Raw genomic sequence first — 21,039 nt, forward strand, 5'->3', positions numbered from 1 at the left:
GTTGAAATGATGTCAGAAATCATGCAATACTTAAGGATGATACAGCTCTAGAAAAAAATCACATTAAACTTCATCTTATAATACCACATTACTTAAGTTAATCTTCTCAGTAAGTTTAGGAAATCATGAGTATACGCCTCTGAAGAGCTGAAAAATTTATTCATGCTCCTACCAGTTGTTCTTTGCTGCCTATTAGATGCTAAGGGCAGCGGTCTCCAGGCAGACCCCTGTCACTGGCAGCACCAGGCAGCTTTCCAGCCCTGGGACCACACACTCCCAAGAGGTTAGGCTATTTGGCAAATGTGTGACATTCAAAAGACATTGCAGATTATTTCACAGCAGCAAGGTTAGCTCACAAGTCACACACACTACTAGATGGCAAAGACCTAGAAAAAGTGCTTCAGGTGCTAGAAGTAACTTTTTCTTCCAGTTCAATTTCTTCAATGGGCAGTTCAGTGTCATGAAGAGATATCAAAGTCACTTTCAAAATAAGAAATGTGCCAACATAGTAAACACAGTATCACATAGAGAGACTGCTTCAGAGACACAAGCCTGTGAGGTCAAAAAAGCATTCTGCTGTGCAACAGCTGAGAGCTATGACTAACAGGTCATATGGCTGCTGGTCCTGGACCTAGTTCAGATGTACCTCTAACTGTGCAAAATAAACACATTTCTCCACTTATTACAGCCCGTGCACCAAAATGTCCCCAGGACTGGCTTTTGGAGAGTCTCTCAGGTTCTCCAGCAGTTCAGGGACATGGATGTCAGTAGTCTGTGACAGCTGGGGCATGGGAGACATGAAGAAGCCTTAGAGTCTGTGGCTGGGATACGAGATTTGTGACAAAACCAAATAGTGCCACCAACTGCTGGGAACCCAGCACAGGGTGTCTAAAAAGAACATGGAAAAAAATATGTCAACTATAGTTGTTGTATGGTAGAAGATAAAATTGTAAAGTGAAAGATCATCTCATCTCTCAGCAGGTAAGGGAAACGTGAAGTTATGACTTGGCACTGCTCTTAACTCCAGGAGCTGTTTTAGCCACTCTCCTACTCAGAAGTTTCAACCTACTGTAACATACTCCTGAGCTTTCAGTTTCCTTGCCCCTTTTTGTTTCTTCTGGGGCACTTCCCATAGCACAGCCTTCCCACTCCTGAGGACCACTTCCTCTGTTTCAGGAGTCTCTAGCACCTTGATTCCTTTTCTGCTGTAAACATGCTAGAGGGTAAGTGTGTGCCTTTATCCCCAGTCCTTTCCTCACAGCACAACTCTTTGCTTCTCCGTATCAACCTGCCAGGTTGTTGGCTCTCAAAAGCTGGGGCTGAGCAAAGCTGCCCTCTGCGGAAGGTTAGTGAGTGAAAGAGACATTGCTGAATTCCTCTAGCCTCACTATCTCCAACTCAAAAATATAAACATTTCCTGAAAGATATTACTATCTCTTCCTAGTATTGTCTTGTGAAATATTCACTGAATATTACCTCTTGTTACAGGGGGATGTAACAAGGGAGAGAGTTCTGTAACCCTGAAAATGGAAACTGTGCTTTCTGAGTGTCTTCTGAGCCTTGTCGCCCAGTAATATGGTACTGGTATTGCTATTGCCAGGCCACAGGCTTTGCATGGAGTATGCAAGGCCTTGGGACTTAGGCTTGCCAGCCTGGCTTTGAACTCATCTTGACCTGCCTGAACCTTTATTTTTGCTTGGTTTAGCTGCAACAGCAGTTCTTCTGAGCAGGTTCCTATATTTAATTTGTCCTAGTTTTGCTTATCTTTGTGTGGCACAACCAGTTTTTATACAGGTAGTAGTAAACAGTGGTTATTCTTTTGAACATGATGCTGCAACACAGAGAAATGCAGTCCTAGTGTAATAGCAGAGGCCTTGAGAAGTAGGGACAGAGCATGAGGTGTAGAGGGACCCTTTCATGACCAACAGGCTGAAGCCATTGACCTTAGGACTCAGAGGAGCAATGGAAGAGTAAAAGCATTACACTTAGAAAAGGGGTATAAACTAGGAAGTGTGTATACAACAAATTTAACTATTATTTTTGTTATTATTGTTATTACTAAGAAGTTTCTGCCCAGAAGTATTACTGTATTTTTAATTTTTTTCTCTTTTCTTTCTTTTTCTGAGTTTATTAGATCTGGACTAATAATTACTGTTGGATTAGGGTCCTAAAAGTTCAATTACACTAACAATAAATTCTTGGGTTTACATATAAGGTGTTTCCTTTTTGCCCATAACAGAATTGTGAGCATTACTTTTGCCCCACAGATGAGGCCAATTAGGCAGCATCGAGCACCTTGGTAGACATGCTGGGTTGCAGCACTGCAAATTTATGAAGTATGGCACCACTTTGGGGAAACCCAAAACAGGTGTAAGAGAGTGAATGTGCCTCACCCTGAAAACCTAAGATTTCACAGGTCTGTATACGATAACCAATTGAAAGCCAGGTCCTGCCACATGTTTGAGATCCACCACTGAATTCAGTGAGGCAGGATGCAATAGTGATCAGGATTTGTATAACATCTTCCAGGGCTTGACGTCAGTCTTAAAGAGATCCAAGATAAAGATATAAAGAAGAAGAGTTGGATCAGCCAAAATCAATGATATTGCTCATTTGTGGCCACATGCTGTAACTACCTGTAGTCCTTACACTAGAGTCTTGGCTACAGAAACATACCTCACACGGTCTTCTTTCTGATACCTTGTGGGGGTTTTGCTTTTCTTAATTAGAAATACATTATAACCCAAATATATTATCCAATGCAAACCCCAAATGCGTTAATAAATTAACCCAGAAGTGAGATACAAAACTTTCTGTGGTTTACAATTTTCTGCTGAAATGACCTCATAATGCCACTAAGTTCTGAGGCTTGCCTGACTTCAACTTTCTTTAAGAACCTGAAAATCTGAAACTCTGGTGGCCCCTAGATGACTTCCACACCCAACTTTTCTTTCTTTCTTTCTTTCTTTCTCTCTCTCAGCACTTCCTTTCCTTCTCTTGAGCTGGAGAAGATAATCAGGTGTCCTCTCTCATCCATCCCAGTGCACTCCAATGTCAGCTGGTCAGCCTGTCTCCCCTCCTAATAGGTCATCCTATTCTTCTCTTTCACACTGATTCTCAAGCTAGCTGATAAATTGTGTTTTCACCTGTCACAGCTTTCTGACACAGCTTTTCCAGGTTGTGGCTGATGTCCAGAACCTTTGGCCCTAATTTTTCTAGGCTTTTTTCTCAGGCAGAGAAAATGTTAGGCTATATCCCAGGAGAGACTCCCTGATTTCAGGGAAAAAACCACAGGCTTGTGGGGCTTAGACTTACCTGACAGTTTTTTCAATAAAATGAGTGGAGGGAGGGAAGTTGGAAGTGTCAGTGGTGAGCACTGTGTAAGTATTTGATGTTTGATGCATTTAAGATATGAATAACCAGGAGATAAGAGATGGTGCCTCGTCAGTATGAAAAACAGTAACAAACAGTAAACCCCTCCACTATCCAAGGACAAGTGCTAATAATATTGAAAATACCTTGTGACTTGAGAAGTCTTATAAAATGGAGCATCAGTGTACTGTGTTAATTCCTCAAAGAAACATGCCAGCAATAGTTTGGTTTTGAGATTTCAGGTGAATCCAAGTGCACTTTGGGCAACACAAATACATTTTTTTGCTAAGATTCACTTAAAGTTTTATGTAGGACTTTATCTCAGCATACTTTAGTACAATTTAGGCAGAAATAGTAGCTTTCCTTTGAATTCTCTTGCTCACATGGCTTTTCAGTTGAAGTTATTTTTATCACTTATTTGTGACTTGCTTTTGTCTTAACACAACCTCTTCCAAGAAGAACAGCAAACTAGTTTGCATGTGCTAAATATACCTGCATAAAACAACTATTGCATTGTGATCTGAGAGCTTCACAAATACAGATGGACTTTGCTTCATATCACACTTGCTAACACTGATATTGTTTTGCACAGTGGCACAAACAGCCTATCCACAACTGTTCAACTAACAGAGCAGGTGTAAAATATCTCACTTGTGGATAAAGCTGTAAGCTAGCTCTTCCATTCCCATTATGAGACAGCAATTAGCACTGCCTTAAAAAAAAAGAGAGAGAGAATGCAACAAAATTTACCACACCGTAGTACAGGAGATACTACAGTGATCCTCATTTGCTGAGAATGGAGAACAGCATGCACAGTCTGTGGTATCACAGACTCTGTCATGTGGTTAGTTTGCTGTGGACTGTGAGAAAGGACATTTTGCTGACTTACTTAAAGCCCAGTGTTTTCTTATATTTTCTCTACAGAAGTTACTAAGGAAATGGTGTCTCCACCCTGTAAATAAAACCTGTCAGAAGATGATTAGGGTCAGATTCAGTATGTCTATAAATTGGTGTAGCATGGCTATCAAGCTGGCTTCAGGCTGCTGGACTCTCCATGGGGAGTTTTCTCAGAAATAAAGCAGGCTCCACCAGACAGGTGCACAGGAGTGTGAGGCCAGTCTCTGAGAAGACTGAAGACTATCTGGGGCTAACTGGGGTTGTGTCTTTCGGATTCAGTTTCACTGAGCAGTCCCGCAGATACCTGGGAAGCAAAATCAAGGAAGACTTACATTTCAGAGATGCCAAGTCCTGCCACAAATACTACTGGAATCTGCAAACTTGTCACAGGGCAGGCACAAGTTCTGCCAAAGGATTTAGGCACTTAGGCCTGAATTTATCCTACCTACCCTTGTCTACTTCTAGCACATAAATTAAGCACCTTCCCTTTCCACTTAAACTTAGATTTTCATAGACAGCCTCCGAGGTTGTGCTCCTCCTGTTCCTCACGTTCCAAGGCCCAATGTAAAGACCAAGAACCAGCAGCTACAACAGATGGGAACCATGCCCCAGCATAATACTTTGCTTTGGAGAAAAACAGTTCACAAACCAGGTTCCCCAAATTAGTAGATGCTTGACAGTGTTATTCATCATCTTGGCACTTCAGCTTCCTCATTGCAAAATGGAGTTAATAGTATTGATTCATCTCATAAACGTGGTGAGAAGACAAATACTGTAATAACTGTGAAGCACTCAGATATTACCCTAGCAGAACGAGAGACATGATCATGAGGCAAAAGGAAAATTCTGCAGTCCAAGAAGGGTCTGGGTAGTGTACATTAAATAGGGCCTGATCCTGCATGATAGTGAAGTGCAATAAAAAGAACCCCGAATAACCAGTCCCTCAGCTTGGAGGATGGCTCCTGCAAACCGAACGAAGCATCATGTGTGTACTAAGGATCATGATGTATGTACTCAAGAGGTTAAGATGAAGGGCAGACTGCATTGGTATTTCCTTGTGTAGTTCTTCCTGTGAGCAATTCAGAATATCTTAAAAATATGTTGAATTCCCAATTTCCTTACATCTCAGTTGTCAAGTCTCACTTCTCCAAGGCTCTGTGAAATGCCCCAAAGCTGTGAGGAAGTGCTACGACACCTGAGCAGCTGATGATGCAACTTTCATATGCCATCAGTAGAAACTCTGTTTTGCTTTTATGTATCTTCCTAACTCTTCTAAAACACAGTGCCCCTTTAGAACACCTGCATCGGCATGAGGACGTAGGGGAAGAAGAGGATGGCCTTTGCAGCCTTACTTCTGTGACATGATGGGGAGCACACACAGTTTTCATGGGCATGAGCAGGGTACACAGTCTTCACAGTGCCCCAGTAAATCTGTTCCTACTTCTGGGTAGGTCATCAGCAGGACTGGTCTTTAGATCTACAGCACAGGTCAATTCCTCTTCAGCAAATGATGTAGACAGCATTATCAGGCTTACCTGCTAAAAAACCACCTCAGTGCCAAAGAACAGCAAACTGAAAATATTTGGCTTGACCTTTTTCCAAAATAAAGAACGGTTTCTCATCACCAAAAGCCCCAAAGATTTCATTCAGGTTATCTGACACATTTGATTGGGCTATAACTCAGTTTTATCCATGTACAGGTTAGCTGTCTAGTCTGAACTCGGTGTCTAGGCTCTTTCTATTGCTAACAAGAGCCCCCTCCATATGCTGATTCATTCTAGCCTAAGGTCGAGTAGCTTAAGACAGAGGCGGTTACCCTCTGCAAATACCTACCTCTATTCTTTGACTATAGAGGGAGCCCTTAGACTAGCCAGCCAACTACAAGCTAAGGGTGGGAGAGACGATTCCTACAGCCTACAGCATCCAGTTTGAAGGAGTCTGGAATTAATTACCTACTAATAGACCTCACAAAGTCCTCCTGTGTGCTCCTTCTTGTGCTCAACTGAAGTTGCCACATGACCATCCCTCTAATCTTGAGGACAGTCAGCCAAATGTCTGCTGAAGGCTACTGTCTACTGCACAGGACTCAGTAATACATTTATTGAACTCCTTTTTCAACACAAAACATATACTTCATCCAATTTCACCATAAAAAGGCAGCCTGAAGCACACCAGAGGAATGGGAAAGCAAATCGATCAGTATGCACCTTCCCTCCTTGTGCTGTCCTGCTTTGCCTGAAATTCTTAAACATGCTTTGACACAGGGATTGAAGTTAGCATTTCTCCTTCCACATGGGAGGCCTAGAATATGAGATGAGCTGCAAGGCCAGTGCTTAATCTTTGCTCTGGTCTTAGTGGCATACAGCTGAGGCCCAGTCATTTCTATTTAGGTAATCTGTTTGGTAATTTTACCAATATTTTTGCCAACAGTGAACTGTCTCCAGCTCTCCCTATCCTGCCACAGGAAGAGAAAAGAGACTTCTTCCAAGAAATCAGGAAAACTATGTCAGTGCCCTGAGCGTATCCCCATGTCTTGACTTTAGTATCCACGTAACATTCTAAATTTAAGACAACAGTATTATTGTCAGAAAAAAGTAGTTCTCTCTTACATTCAGTGGTTGATGGAATAATAGAAGCACATCATGGTTTGGTTCCTTTGCTTCAATTCTGTCAGTGGTAGTGTTGTGACAGCTTCTAGAAAGCCCCAGCTCAAGACAGTTTTGTTGCAGAAATTTTTTGTTAGTTTTTGATTTTTCTCTTTGGTACAACCAAGCAGTACTTCCCTGTCTATAGAATTTCAATTGATTAGCATGGCGAAGTTTATGTACTCTTTTCTTCCCTTCTTGCTCTTTCTAATTTTATAGATGGAGAACCTAAGCAGCTCTCTAATTTTGTAAGGCAAGCAATCTTTACCTGGCAATGCCTCTGACTTTGGGAGGCTTTTCTCCCACTGCTTCCTCTGCTTCCATCTCCTAGGCAGTTCTTTGGATTAATGTTTATAAAGCTCACTAAACTCTTACAGGAAAGATGCTAAGAGTAAAATCATAGAAAGTCTGAGAGAGCTCTCCAGAGATCATTTAGCCCTTTCCCAATCATTTCTCACAGGCCATGCTTTCTAGACCAATGAACACTTCATTCCTTTCCCCCAGATTTTTTCAGAGTCCCAACATCCTTGAAAAAGGGATTTTCAGGTGGCTCTGACCTTTCTAACAGGCCCTATCCTCTCTAATATAATAATAATTTAGCTCAATTTAAAATGTATTCCCAGGTGCCTAAATTAAGAATCTAATACAAGATATTTCTTCTCTCTTGAATCTTTCTTTTTTCCTGTATTTAATCTTGATCAAACTTTCCGAAGTAGCTTCTGATTATTTGCATTACCATTTCAGAAAGAAAACATCCCTGATTTTCAAAGGTTAGAGCAACTGGAGCTCAGGCAGCCTGAAAACACCGTCCACTTGTCTTCAATCTAAGCACCCAGACTGGAGGCACAAAGAATTAAAACTCTTTCAAAACAATATATGCAAACCTGTGCTTTCTTTCTCAAATCTGAAGTGAGTCATGAGTCATTCATTCCCCATCACAAGGATCCATCAAACCCATTACGCCAAACTCAAGACTGCTGCTTACCTCACAGACTATGAAATTAGCATGTAGGTCTTCCAAGGATGACTTCTGTGATCTTCCCTAGGACTGGTCTGTGTAAGAGAGAAAATGAAAATAAGAATTTATCCATTCCCAAGAGACTTCAAATTTTAGCAATTCTATCAATATGTGGATGCTTGTGGGTTTGTATAATTTTTTTCTCCCACATTTGTTTAGAAAGTACTGTCTGCATAGGCTGCTTGCTATACAACTAGGTCTTCTTCCTCTCCCATGTGGGAGGGATTCAATCCCAAAATGCCGCATTTGCTAAGTTTCCAAAACTTTTGCCACTATTTACAGGTTGGCTCTGCTAGTTTCAGCCATAACTGCTTTTTGCATCAGCAAACTGATAGAGCAAGCAAAAAGGAGGAGGTTGGTGACTCCAGAAAGTCCCTGAAGAAGGCAGAAGGAAGCCCCAGTGTCACGAGTCAGGGAGAGAAGAGGGCAAGGATTACTTCTGGTACCCCCAGACAATCACACCCACCTGTAGCCCCTGGGCAATGGACTCCAAAGGAGTCCCACTCTTGAAAGCTGAGACAAGACCCTTCTCCAGGCAACTGCCCCTCTTTTTCATGGGGCAGCAAAAACGAAGTGCCTTAGGCAGGATTTTTGATCCTGCAAGCCAAGTATTTCTTTACCAGACATAGTAGTTCACAAAAGATTAAACTTGCAAATAAAACTGCTGAACTAGCAGCTTGTACATTGAGTAGGAAGAGGTGTCCTGAGTAGTAAAAAACATAACTTTCCAGACAGCAACCCAGATGGAGATGGTATAGAAAGAAAACATGGACTGTGTCCCTGTAGGGAAGGCCCTTTCTGCTCAGGCTTGAAGGCTTTCAGTGGCTTGCAGTCTGTATTTACAGAAAACTCTACACAGCCCCCTCCAGATCAACAGGAAGTGTTGATGTTCTTTCAGCCATCACAGAGGAGACCCCTCTTCCTAAAGCCTTGCTTGGGTGCTCCTTCTGAAACAGCTCTGTGAGTCTCTTTTGTACTCTCTGGAACACACGTGGTCAGGTTATGGATCACTGGTTTTATTGAAACTCCACATAGATTTTCTAGGCAATGACAAAATCCAGCTATAATTGTAGCTAGTCTTACAGCTTTTCAGGAATACCGCAGGAAAACAGCCAGTAATCTTAGAGAAAATGGTCAACAGCTGCTGCCAAAAACCTGCAAATTTGAAAAATGTAGTCTTGCTATAACTTGCTATAAAATTGTAAAAAGACTCTTCAGGGAGCAGATAAGTGGCCATATTACTTATCAGTCCTGGTTTATAATGATCACTTACACAGGCATCAATTATCGCTCCAAACGCTGGAGGCTGTTGCAGCTGCAGTGCCAATGGCATTGGTGAAGTGAATGTTTTAAAAAAATAAATGCATGACACCAGCCTGTACACTCAACTATACTTCCTGCCTTTGAAGCAAAAATACATTTTAACCACATTCTCTTCTATGGCTTTCAATCCTGCAATGTCACCACATCAAAAAGGGAATGAGCTGCAGGTTCCAGCCTGCCTCATACAACAGCCTTTTAGAAGCGTAAGATCATCACAAATGGTTTTGCAAAAATTAGCATAGATGTTCAAGGAAGGGGTCTACACCACACAGAGCAGAGTGGCGTAGACTGCATGAGCTTGTCACATTACTGGAAGGAAGGCAGCTCCAGCACTGCAATGCTCTGCCTGACCTAGTTAGCTCTGAAACCTCTGGACCTTGACTTGTGTCTCTTCACAATGCTCACCTAAGGCAAGTGTGATGCTGTCTAACATGACACTGCTTTGCACAGTATAAAGATACCCTTATTTTGCTTACAGATTCTTTTTCACTAGTGATGATGAAGGGGAGAACCATGTAGAAATTTTGTAGCAGTCAGTCAGTGACAATGAACATGAAGAATACCTTGGTGGGGTTGTTTCAACAATCTTTGTGGAGACCTGGATTTAATTTTAAAAGCACACATTTTGTGTGCCAGGTATTTCATACCACTTTCTGTTGAGCTGCAGAAATGTCTAGAGCAGCTAGAAATATTGTCCCAAGAACAGGATTTCATGGAATTTAACCACCCAGCCTTAACCCTGTAGAGATGCAGTAGTTCAGATACGGACTGCTCCAGTTGCAGCTGGAGCAGAACAAGTAGACACCCATAACATCTTCATCCCTCAGTTCTGAACTCAGCCTGCAAACCAAGTGTTTTCAGAAAAGAAGAACCATACCCTTAATTCCTGTAATAATGTTTTGCAATAGATCACACAGGAAGTGCTGTTTCCTATTCTCAGATACAGGGTTTAACTATGTGCTTGTTCACAAAGAAGAAGATACCGTCAGACAAAACAAGCTTGATAAATCAGTGAGTAGCTAATTTTTTTCCTTTTTTTTTACATGTAAATATGTATATATAGATATAGATTCACTCAGTGGGGAAGTATATGTGCCTAATGACAGTGGTAGTAGAGCTACCGTTCAAGCAGAGACACTATCTTTAAGAACAATTGGGTCTTGTAACTAGCTTACAACTCAGGATAAGGCTAGATGTGAGAGTAGAGAATTGAACTGGACAAATGATGTAGAAAATGATAATCTTTTTTGTACTAGAAACTTATTGGGTCTTGGTTTTAAAGCTGTTCCAGGAGGTCAGTAGCTTGAAAATGTATTCTGCTAACGATATAAACTGATCAGACATGAAATCCTTCACACTTAATCTAACCTCTCCAAATCTAAGCCGCATCTTGCTCTATCAGATACAGATGTTCTTCATCACTATCCTATCACATGGTTTCTTTGTATTATTCAAGCATTTAATCTGTTAAAGGTGGTGTTTCATTATCATGTTATGAAGGGATATGTTCTTTGGGATTGGTTCCTCTTTTTAATGTGATGTCTCTGAGCCACCACACTAGAAAGCCTGTACTCCATATCTCAACTAGAGATATCAGTTTTATGGCCAGTCATGATCTGGCTTGCAATTTTTGTTAATGAGGTTTTACATGAATAAAATTCATCAGTACTACACTGGGATTGTACTATTCCCACACCCAGGGAGAGGTGAGCTCCTCTGCTTGGATAAATGAGACTTGCCACTTGGGTATTAGCAAAAAAGCTACAATAGCCTAAGAATATAATTTTTTTTTTTGGTTGTATATCAAATATGCAGCTATAGCAACATTTGCTTTCATGGGAGAATTGCACTGTCATTTGCCAGGAACAATAGACGGTGCCAGAGCTGTGAGCTTGAACTTCTCTGTTGGAGATCCTTATAGCATGGGCATGACCCTGTGACGTATGTTGGCAATCTCCACTCCAGACTATAATCCTTCTATTTTATACTTAATGTTTTATCTGAAGCAGTTTACGCAGAGACACTGAAAAAAAACCCAAAACTGAACAGAGATACTAGCACAGGATTTAGCCTACACAAAAGCAGAGCCCTCTCATACATATAGTCATGATTTGGAGGAAGACATTTAATAGCTGCCTCAAGTTTCTCTTTCTCAGAGTCCTTACTTTCAGTGCTTATGCTACTCTTTTACTGTACATTTGTTTAGGTAAGAACACCTCCTACTTCTTTTGTCTTGTGACCACATAGACTGACTCTATTTAACTGCAGAAAAGCTCAGAATTTTTATAAGACTGTCTTTCTGGTTTTGGTGGGGAATGGAAACAATTGGATCCTGAGGGTTCACAGAGAATTATAACTGTTTTTTCCAGCCTAGAACATATTTTTCCTTGAAAGTTCTGCAGGTATGAAGAAAAATCATCAGTTAGGAGGCAAGCAATTCTGAAGAGATGTTTCTAATGCTCAGCTGTCAAAAAAGAGGAAGAGGTTTCCAAAGTGAGGTTTAGTTTTGGAAGAGACTGTCTTTCCCCAGACATATCCTGGAAAGAAATCCTGTGGTCATTACCACATGAAAAGATGTGTTTGAGGGAAACTATCAGCTCAGAGTCTTACACACAGCATTTAGTTTACACTTCCATCTTTTCCTTCAGCTTTCTTGGTAACTCAAGAAAAGTACGTACTTTTATACTTCCTCCTCAAGATGTCTTTCATGTCTGCGCACAGTTTTCTCCATAGTTTTGCCTGTCCACAGACTCATTCTGGAAAGTCAAAGGCGAAGTTAAAGAGATAGAGCTGTTAGCAGGAAACATCAGGCACCTCTCTGGCAACACCTGCTATCAGGATATGGTGTATTATTTTTCTTCATTGAAGTTTCAGTTATATTCTGTTCTACATTATACTTCTCTCTCCTCATAAAATGCCCTAGAGGCTGCTGACATACTTTTAAGCTGACTACAAGTCATTAAGCTATTTCTTTTTCTGTATGACAAACGTTGCCATTTGTGAAAAGGAGGAGAGTGAGGGCAGGGGAGTAGCACTGTATTACCCATCATTACACTTCAAAAGAGAAACCTTGTCTTAGACCAAAAAAAGGGAAAGGGAACTTTGGGGGTCATTCAGTTTTGAGATAAGTGGCTCCATTACTGCACAGATGTTCTTCTAACTTGTAGTTATCAAATGTTCCAATTTCCATGAGGAAACTTTGTCTAAATCCCCTTTACAGCACAGCAGACTCATTGAGCTGTGATAATTGCCATCCCTGAGTAAGTCAGTGTAGCAACTCAGGAATTTGCTTGAGTGACTCTAACATGTAAATGTCTGATAGTCCTACCAACACCTAGACATTTCTATAGATAAAGGTGACACACTACAGATAACAGCTAATACTCAAGAGCTAGCAAGACTTCTCTCAAAGCAACTGAAATACAAAAATCTGAAAAGACATGATTCAGAGCTACATCCTCATTACAAGAATCTCTGATGTTGCCATAAGTGCAGCTTTGTTAAAACTTAAAAGAAATGAAATTACATTTATTTTGGCTCACAACATTACAGTTATTAAGAAAATAAAATTTTCTTCATTCCAACCTATAGCCCCACCTTCTCTGCAAGACCTCTTGTCCAGGGTGCAGGTATTTGGCCCAGGTCTTGGTCATACTTCACTGTACCCAACTTCTTGGAGATTCAGAACATAACCAGTCCTCTGAGGGGAAACGAGAGTAGCCTCTTAATGGACTGCTCATATATTTAGATGTATTTGCATGATAAGCACACCGGAAAAATTAGAAGGGAAGGAAGGCACCAAAGAGAAAGTTCTCCTCTTATATTTCTACCTTAGGTTTGACTCGGTTGCCCGCTGTTTGTAGAAATCATCTAGAATTTCTGTTAGCAACTGTGCTGGTTTTGGCTAGGATAGAGTTAATTTTCTTCATAGTAGATAGTATTGGGTTATGTTTTGGATTTGTGCTGAAAACAGTGTTGATAACACAGGGATGCGTTAGTTAACTGCTGAGCAGGGCTTACACAGCATCAAGGCCTTGTCTGCTTCTCACCCCACCCCACCAGCAAGCAGGCTGGGGGAGCACAAGGAGCTGGGAGGGGACACAGCTGGGACAGCCGACCCCAACTGACCCAAGGGGTATCCCAGACCATATGACATCATGCTCAGCATATAAAGCTGGGGGAAGAAGGAGGAAGGGGGGATGTTCGGAGCACTGGTGTTTGTCTTCCCAAGTCACTGTTATGTGTGATGGAGCCCTGCTTTCCTGGAGATGGCTGAACACCGGCCTGCCAATGGGAAGTGGTGAATGAGTTCCTTGTTTTGCTTTTCTTGCGTGCACAGCTTTTGCTTTACCTCTTATCTCAGCCCATGAGTTTTCTCACTTTTACCTTTCTGATTCTCTTCCTCATCCCACTGTGAGGGAGGTGAGTGAGTGGCTGCATGGAGCTTAGTTGCTGGCTGAGGTTAAACCACGACAGCAACCAAAACCATCCTGTGCATGCAGAAGCCATGGGTGTGTGGGCAGGAGAGTGGGCAAGATGGCCGCATGCAGTCCATAAAGTAAACGAGAAAGCCCTGCAAATTAAAATCATTAAGACTTCCTGAATATTCATTTGTAATTTTGGGAAGGAAAATAAGAGAGAAATAAGCCAAATAATCACAAGTTCCGAAATCAGAATCTCTCAAAAAAGCCCATTTATACTTACAGCACAAGAGCAGAGATAAACCTGGAGATTTCTTTGCTACCACATCCATTTCTGAAGGTTCATGCCTAGATAATTTTCGAGCCAAAACCAGACTTCTTGTCAAGGGTTACAGCTTCTGCAGATGTTCATTTCTGCATGAAAATTGGAAAAATGGTTAACAATAAATGAAAAAAAAAAAAAATCAAATGCAAACAGTAGTTTCCAATAGAATTTGTTAGCCAGATCAGTTTTCTAGAGTTCTTTGTGATTAACTTTGCTTGTGTGCAAAGGATAAGGAATTTTTTAGAAAGCATTTCCGAAAATATTTGTAATATTTTGTGCTTGTTATGAAGAGAATCTGACTTCTATGCGAATGCTTAAAGATTTCCCATCAGGTCATAGACAGTAAACAAAATAACCACAGTACATGCTGTCTTTCTAGGCAGCATCAGTGTGAATTGTATGGGGCAGGAGCTCAATTTTGGTAGTGGGAAGGTGTACTGGGTCTGGCTGGGATGGATTTAATTTTCTTAACAGCAGCCTTTACGGTGCTGTCTTTTAGATTTGTGACCACAGCTGGGACAGGTGACCAAAACTGACCAAAAGGATATTCTGTGCCACATAACGTCATGCTCAACAATATAACTGGCTGGAGGGAAGTTTTTCCAAAGTAGGTGTTGCTCAGAGACAGGGTCTGTGTGGTGGGAGGTGGCAAGCATTTGTCCTTGTATCATCTCTTGTGGGTTTTTTTGTCTCCTTCGTTTATTCAACTGTCTTTATCTCAACCCACAAGTTTTTCTTAGTTTTGCCCTTCTGATTCTCTCCCCTATCTCGCTGTGGGGGGGCTGAGTGAGTGACTAGATGGGGGCTTACTTGCCGGCTGGGTTCAACCCATCACAGCAGACAAGACTTGGGCAGCAAAGCAGACAAATCTGTAGGGAATCAGTTACCTTTAGTTCTGTTACTCCCACAATTATCGTCTGTTTTTAAGTCCCAAAATAAGTTCCAAACTACATTAAAAAAATTATTACTTTGTATACAAATACAAAGATTCAAGACTAAGTGTACCAGGGGAGGTTTAGATTGGATATTAGGAAAATTTCTTCACTGAAAGGGTTGTCAAGCATTGGAACAGGCTGCCCAGGGAAGGGGTTGAGTCACCATCCCTGGAGGTATTTAAAAGATGTGTAGATGTGGTGCCTAGGGACATGTTTTAGTGGTGGACTTGGCAGTGTCCAGTTGACAGATGAACTTGATGATCTTAAAGTTCTTTTCCAGCCTGAATGATTCTATGATTCCACAGTTCTACGATTATATATATATGTATATGAGTGCATATATATATATGTATACTTATGTATACACACACACAATTGTTCTAACAATGTGTAATCAATAAGATTTGTTCAAGAAGATTATTTCTATTATATATATATTCACTGAGGTAAAGACACAGATTAAAACTAGGTCTTCTGGATGCTCTATGGTCTGTAGTTAAGTATCAGGAAATAATCCTTTCCTCAAACATCTGAGTAGGCTGACACGAGCTTAAGACACATCAGGGATTTCACATACTACAGCTCAGAATGACCCACCATGTCATAAAATTGAGTTTCTACTAAGAAGCAGACGGGCAGCGTGACCCTGTGTCACCCCAGCCACAGGCTGAGTTTCTTCAGTTACATTTAGTCTAGCAGAACTCAAGTGCAGAGAGAATGAAGTGGTGGTTTTGAGAATGTGGTCTCTGCAACAGACGTCTGCAATCACACAGCATAGACCTTGCCATTGAAAAAAGTGCATGGCGGGGCTGTAAGCAGGAAGGGAGCAAACATTGCTAGCACTACATGAGTGGTCAGGGAGCCCAGAGCAAGTTGGGGCAGACGCACTACCTGAAGCCTTCTGTGTCAGAAGCAGTCTGTTGCCTTTGTCAAGAGAACAGGCATCAAATGGCCAGGAAAATGCAGATTTCAAAACCATCAACCTGCTATGAACAGCCACCGATCTGCCATGAAGTGCCTGACAAAACCAGTCCTAATGACACAGGAAGAAAGAGCAGCCCTTTCACCAGACAGCAAATAGCTCTGTTTGAGTGCCTACCAAGCGCATCGATTTCACTTCCCCACTGAGTGACCAGGAAGCACATTTGGTCCCTCTGACACCCGTCTTCACAAAATCCTCTTCCCAGCTTGTCATGGGGGACGCAGGAGTTCTTCCATTTTCTCTGGGGGTCTGTGAGAAGACAGTTCTCCTCAACTTTCCAGAGACCAAATTACACAAAGCTATGCTTCTGCATCTGGCTTGCAGTCCTACCAGGGACTTGGAACAGGGGGAGGCGACAGGAAGGGCTGACATCAAAGTCGCAAGCCTTTACCTGCTCCCACTACAACAGAACTTGCCTGAGGGCTTTCACAGCTCTGCTGCACACTTACCTCCCAGGCCACAACTCCTTCTTGCAAGGGAAGCCCACTCCCTCCAACAGTCCCCAAACCAAAACTGGAGGGACAGGGAGTTTGGGCAACCCCTGCACTCCCTCAGGTACTGCGTCACCTCACTGGAAACACTGACTAGCAAAGGATGAAGGACGATATCAAACAACCACTACACATGAAGAACTGTTAGTGCACACACAGAGGGATGGCTGTATCTGCCTTTTGCCTCTGCACCCCCTCCAAGACACTTTAGCCCATCTCAACTTTGGAGCTCCTGAATCACAGCTGCTAAACAGCTACTAGAACAAGGAATCAAAACTTCCTTCATCCCCGAGCACTGGGGAGGTCTTCCAATTGACAGGAAGGTGCCACAACAGATACAGCTGTTATAGGCTATGCTGATAGCAACCGTCATATTTGATGCTGTTTGCCAAGGTGTTTGCCTACCTGTTCTTTCCACAGGACTGCACGCCGTCTTCATTCCAGACCGACCTAAGACCAGCACACTTCCATGACCTACGCCTGACCCAGACCCTGTAAAGGACACAGCGTTTGCCATTTTAACCCGGACCAACGCTGCCAACTTGCTGCTCTGCAACACCCAGGACAGCAGGTCCACCAGGTGGGTATGTTTAGTACTGCGCAAAGGTCATTTCTACACCTCCAGTGACCTGATTCCCACAGGCATTAAGGCTCCCAGGGAGTCACAACCTGAACAAGCGGCAGTCCGTTCTGTTTCACCCATGTCACAGGGCCTTTGCAGGCACCAGTTTACACCTTGCCAGTGCCTGGTCCTCCTTGGGTGAGGGCTGGAAGTCGGGCTGGCACGACGAGAAGGTGGCCAGGTCCCAAGGAGGAGCACGGCTATGCTCTGCATGCCAGCTGCTGTGCTTTCCTGTTGCTGCCATGCTGGCTCACTCCGCCCCTTTGGAAAGCCACTGCTGAGCACAACAGCCCCCAGCTACCCACGGATTAAATTCATCATTCCTCTGCTTCTGGCTGGGTCAGGCAGCTGACAGGCTCTACTGAGGAGGAAAAATGCACCAGACAGCACACACCTAGGAAATGACACGCAGCAGCACACTTCCAACATGCAGCAGTGTGACTTCATAGGTATTACAGATGGGTTTCCTGGGAGCTCTGCAATTTCATTCTCTTCCACACCTTGACGTAGTAATGCTTACGTGCTTAACAGCAAAAAGCATTCCAGATGAGGAGGACATCAGGGTGTTTCATTCCCCTCACCGCCAAGCTTGGGGTTTCCCCTAGTTTAACATCCTTTTCTTCCTTTCCAGACCAACACACCATGGAAAACCATACCACAGACTTAGGCGACTTGCCACTGACAACAGAATTTGACTACAGTGATTCAGCTCCATGCATGGGAGCTGAGGAAAAGCACTTTGCAGCAAAACTTTTGCCACCGCTTTATTCTTTGGTGGTGATATTTGGCCTCACAGGCAACATGCTCGTTGTCCTCATCCTGGTAAAATACAAGAGATTGAAGAGTATGACTGACATCTACCTGCTCAATTTGGCAATATCTGATTTGCTTTTTGTATTTTCTCTCCCTTTTTGGGCTTATTATGCTGTTCATGACTGGATTTTTGGGGAGGCGCTGTGTAGAATTCTCTCGGGTGTCTACCTCCTTGGCTTCTACAGTGGCATCTTTTTCATAATCCTGTTGACTCTGGACAGGTACCTGGCCATAGTGCATGCAGTGTTTGCTTTAAAAGCTAGGACAGTTACCTACGGCATCCTCACCAGCGCTGTCACTTGGGCTGTTGCTACTTTTGCTTCTGTTCCTGGGATAATATTTCACAAAACTCAAAAGGAAAATTCACGTTATACTTGCAGTGCTCACTATCCAAGCGATGCCACAATAAATTGGAAGTACTCCTATACTTTAAAGATGAACATCCTGGGACTTATTGTTCCAATGCTCATTATGATTTTCAGTTACTCACAAATTCTAAAAACATTATTGAGATGTAGGAATGAGAAAAAACAGAAGGCAGTCAGACTTATTTTTGTGATCATGATTTTTTATTTCATCTTCTGGACACCATTCCATATTTCTTCTTTTTTGTATACATTTCAAAGTTCACTTTTCATCCCAAATTGTGAAATCAAAGGTCAACTGGAGAAAGCAATCCAAGTGACAGAAACAATATCAATGATCCACTGTTGTATCAACCCTGTGATCTATGCATTTGTTGGAGAAAAATTTAGGAAATATCTTTATGCCTTTTTCCGAAAGCATGTTGCAGCCCACCTCTGCAAAAAATGTCCAACTCTTTATCGTGAAAAATTAGAAAGAGTTAGTTCCACATGCACACCATCCACTGCAGAGCATGACATCTCTACTGGACTGTAAAAATACATCAAAACATTAGTAAATATTGCATCACTCGCTTTCCCTTAAGGACTGCCTGATGTTATTTAAGATCTTTATGTCAACCACTACCAAAAGCTGTATGACCTTCAGTTCTTGTGGTTAACTGTTCCCTGGGGTTACAGCATTTTCCATTCTTTAACAGAACCAGTCAGTTTTCTAGGAAACATTAACATCATAGCTGGATCACATCAAGATTTGAATGGGGCCCAGAATAGTATGGTTCTGTTTCTTTACCCAAATTCTATCGAATGAAGAAATGCTCGTGAGATTTACGTGGGGGGGGAATACAATATTGAAGAGACCAAGGAGTAATATGTCATCTCACAAGACCCTTTTACTGTTATGTGAACGTTGTAAGATAAACACTGGGAGGACGCTTTGAGGATTGATGTACTTGTTTAGTATTCAACATTAATGGAGCACCTTTTGGAAGTGACTGTATTCTTTCTGCAACATGGTCAGGCATTTGATAGGGGGAGGCTTTTAGTTTTCTTCACCCCCCCCCTCTTTCTTTTCCCTACATGAATAAAAGATGTTTCCATAAAAAGGAATTTGAGAATGAATATGAGATATATCAAGATAAAATCTCTCCTCTGATGGGAGAGTTGACTGATCTTTATCTTACTGGGGCCATTTAACCCAAGGATTTATCTGTTAGCTAATAGTGTAGTCATTTTTAAACATTATCCTTTTGACTATAGACTAAGTTATAGTATTTTGATTTTAGTTCTTTAATTTTCTGTCTGTCATAAATTCAGTTTCTGAATTTTCTGTTCTGTTGCTAACATTTTCCAAAGTGGGCTTTTAATCAGCAATATTGTGATTTTTGTGGGTGCAATTTTGCAAGTAACTGCACACAGCAAGTCTACTGACTGCACAGCAAGATAACGAGGCACCCTCAAAAAACATGAGCTTGTTTCTGGCAAATCATATCCCTCCAAGGAAAACATCACTTAACCAATAAAACACATCAGCAAACATCTGCAAGGCCAGAATGAAAATTACCTTGGTATTTGCTATGCAAGATTCTGCATGAAAAAATATCAGGACCCTCTGAAGGATTTTGGAGACCGTGACCGCAGTACTGAGTGGAGGCCTCGCTAGCTCTGGACAGGTAAATCATATGTGTAGAGGAAGACTTTACATGGCAGATGCAGTAAGTGTGTCAGGCTAGGCTCCTGCATGACATGCTCCTACATGCTCTTCACGTACACAGTCTGATGTTTGGGATACACTTCTAGGCAGACAGTAGCCTTGGAACTGCAAAAGCAGCCAATTGCAGAGGAGACATACCTGCTCTGCCTTCCGAGGAGAAGAGTGTTCATAGCCAACTGGTGCCTCAATTAGAAGTGCATGCTAATTAAAGACTTGAGACCATTAGTCTACTGGTGTCTTATGGCCATATACTTATGCCATTATTAGGAGTTTCCCTGTAAAAGGAAGTGGTATTCTAGGGACATGATGTTAGCAAAGAGGAGGAGGGAGGCGCATAGTGGAGAACTTCTTGCTTCAAACTGTAAGGAAGTGCAGGTGAGCACTCCTTATGCAAGTGAACTTTTTTTCTGATTTACTTCAAAGGGCACCGCTCATGCATGTAAGGCCTTGCTCATGGAAATCTGGAGGGGCAGGTTCAACTAACCTCCAGGCAACATAAGGACACAAGAGGGGATTCTGCACTACTTAACATTAGGCACATGATTCAGATGCCTAAATTAACAGCAAATCTCTTCAAGGTCCTTCAGTGGTCAGTAGAGAATAAGATATGCCTGAGTCAGAAGCAGACATATGATTTAAATGGCCTCTGGGGAAGATTACCTGTCCAACTGTAGAAGGAACCTGGAAATGCCAGCCTCTTAATTTAGGTATCAGATGCCTTAATCTAGGTGGTGCAAATACTCTTCCCCCTCTAGCCTTGTAACATCAAGGCACTGCTTCCATTAGTTGTTAGCTTTTATCCTATCAGCTATTATAATCTGGCCATTACCTTGTGAGGTTAATAGCCACAGATACCAAAAACTACCCTCACAGTAAACCTTCTTGCTTGGAAATAGTATTTTCCCTTTCTTTTGTACTTTTTTACTGCACTGAAGTGAAAGCACCTTTTTAGTATTAAAGCATAAATTAGTTCAGTGTGATACAAAACCTGCTGCAACTGCGACATTTCTACCACTGTGTTTTATTTTAAATTCTTGTTTTGTTGGAATTACGTTTCTTCCTGTTTTCATGTTTTCAATGCAGTGAAATTAATAAAATCTGTGTCTGAAAAACAATGTA

The 21,039-nt window shown here is 42.0% G+C and overlaps 1 protein-coding gene and 1 long non-coding RNA gene across 3 annotated transcripts; one reads left to right on the forward strand and one right to left on the reverse strand.

Annotated features, from left to right (window-relative positions):
- Nucleotides 1-4,210: 4,210 nt before the first annotated feature.
- LOC138690733 (uncharacterized) lies at nucleotides 4,211-12,009 on the reverse strand. The gene is made up of 4 exons (XR_011329505.1): nucleotides 11,934-12,009; nucleotides 8,213-8,307; nucleotides 7,900-7,967; nucleotides 4,211-4,573 (listed from the first exon to the last, which is right to left on the reverse strand). It is a non-coding gene; the product is annotated as an uncharacterized lncRNA (long non-coding RNA).
- Nucleotides 9,759-21,039, forward strand: LOC104312417 (C-C chemokine receptor type 2). Of its 2 annotated transcripts, XM_069811354.1 has the most exons (3): nucleotides 9,759-10,266; nucleotides 16,830-16,989; nucleotides 17,663-21,039. In XM_069811354.1, the coding sequence occupies exon 3, from the start codon at nucleotides 17,674-17,676 to the stop codon at nucleotides 18,742-18,744; it is 1,071 nt and encodes a 356-aa protein (XP_069667455.1). In that variant the 5' UTR covers nucleotides 9,759-10,266; nucleotides 16,830-16,989; nucleotides 17,663-17,673; the 3' UTR covers nucleotides 18,745-21,039. The 2 variants fall into 2 exon arrangements, with proteins under 2 accessions (XP_069667455.1, XP_009927585.2); XM_009929283.2 differs by lacking the exon at nucleotides 9,759-10,266 and having other exon boundaries at nucleotides 15,679-16,989.

Source organism: Haliaeetus albicilla, chromosome 2 (genome assembly GCF_947461875.1).
Source record: "Haliaeetus albicilla chromosome 2, bHalAlb1.1, whole genome shotgun sequence".
Lineage (NCBI taxonomy): Eukaryota > Metazoa > Chordata > Aves > Accipitriformes > Accipitridae > Haliaeetus > Haliaeetus albicilla.

What these genes read in the sequence shown, in the direction of transcription:
- LOC104312417 (XM_069811354.1), top strand. Translation starts at nt 17,674, where the DNA reads ATGGAAAACCATACCACAGACTTAGGCGACTTGCCACTGACAACAGAA.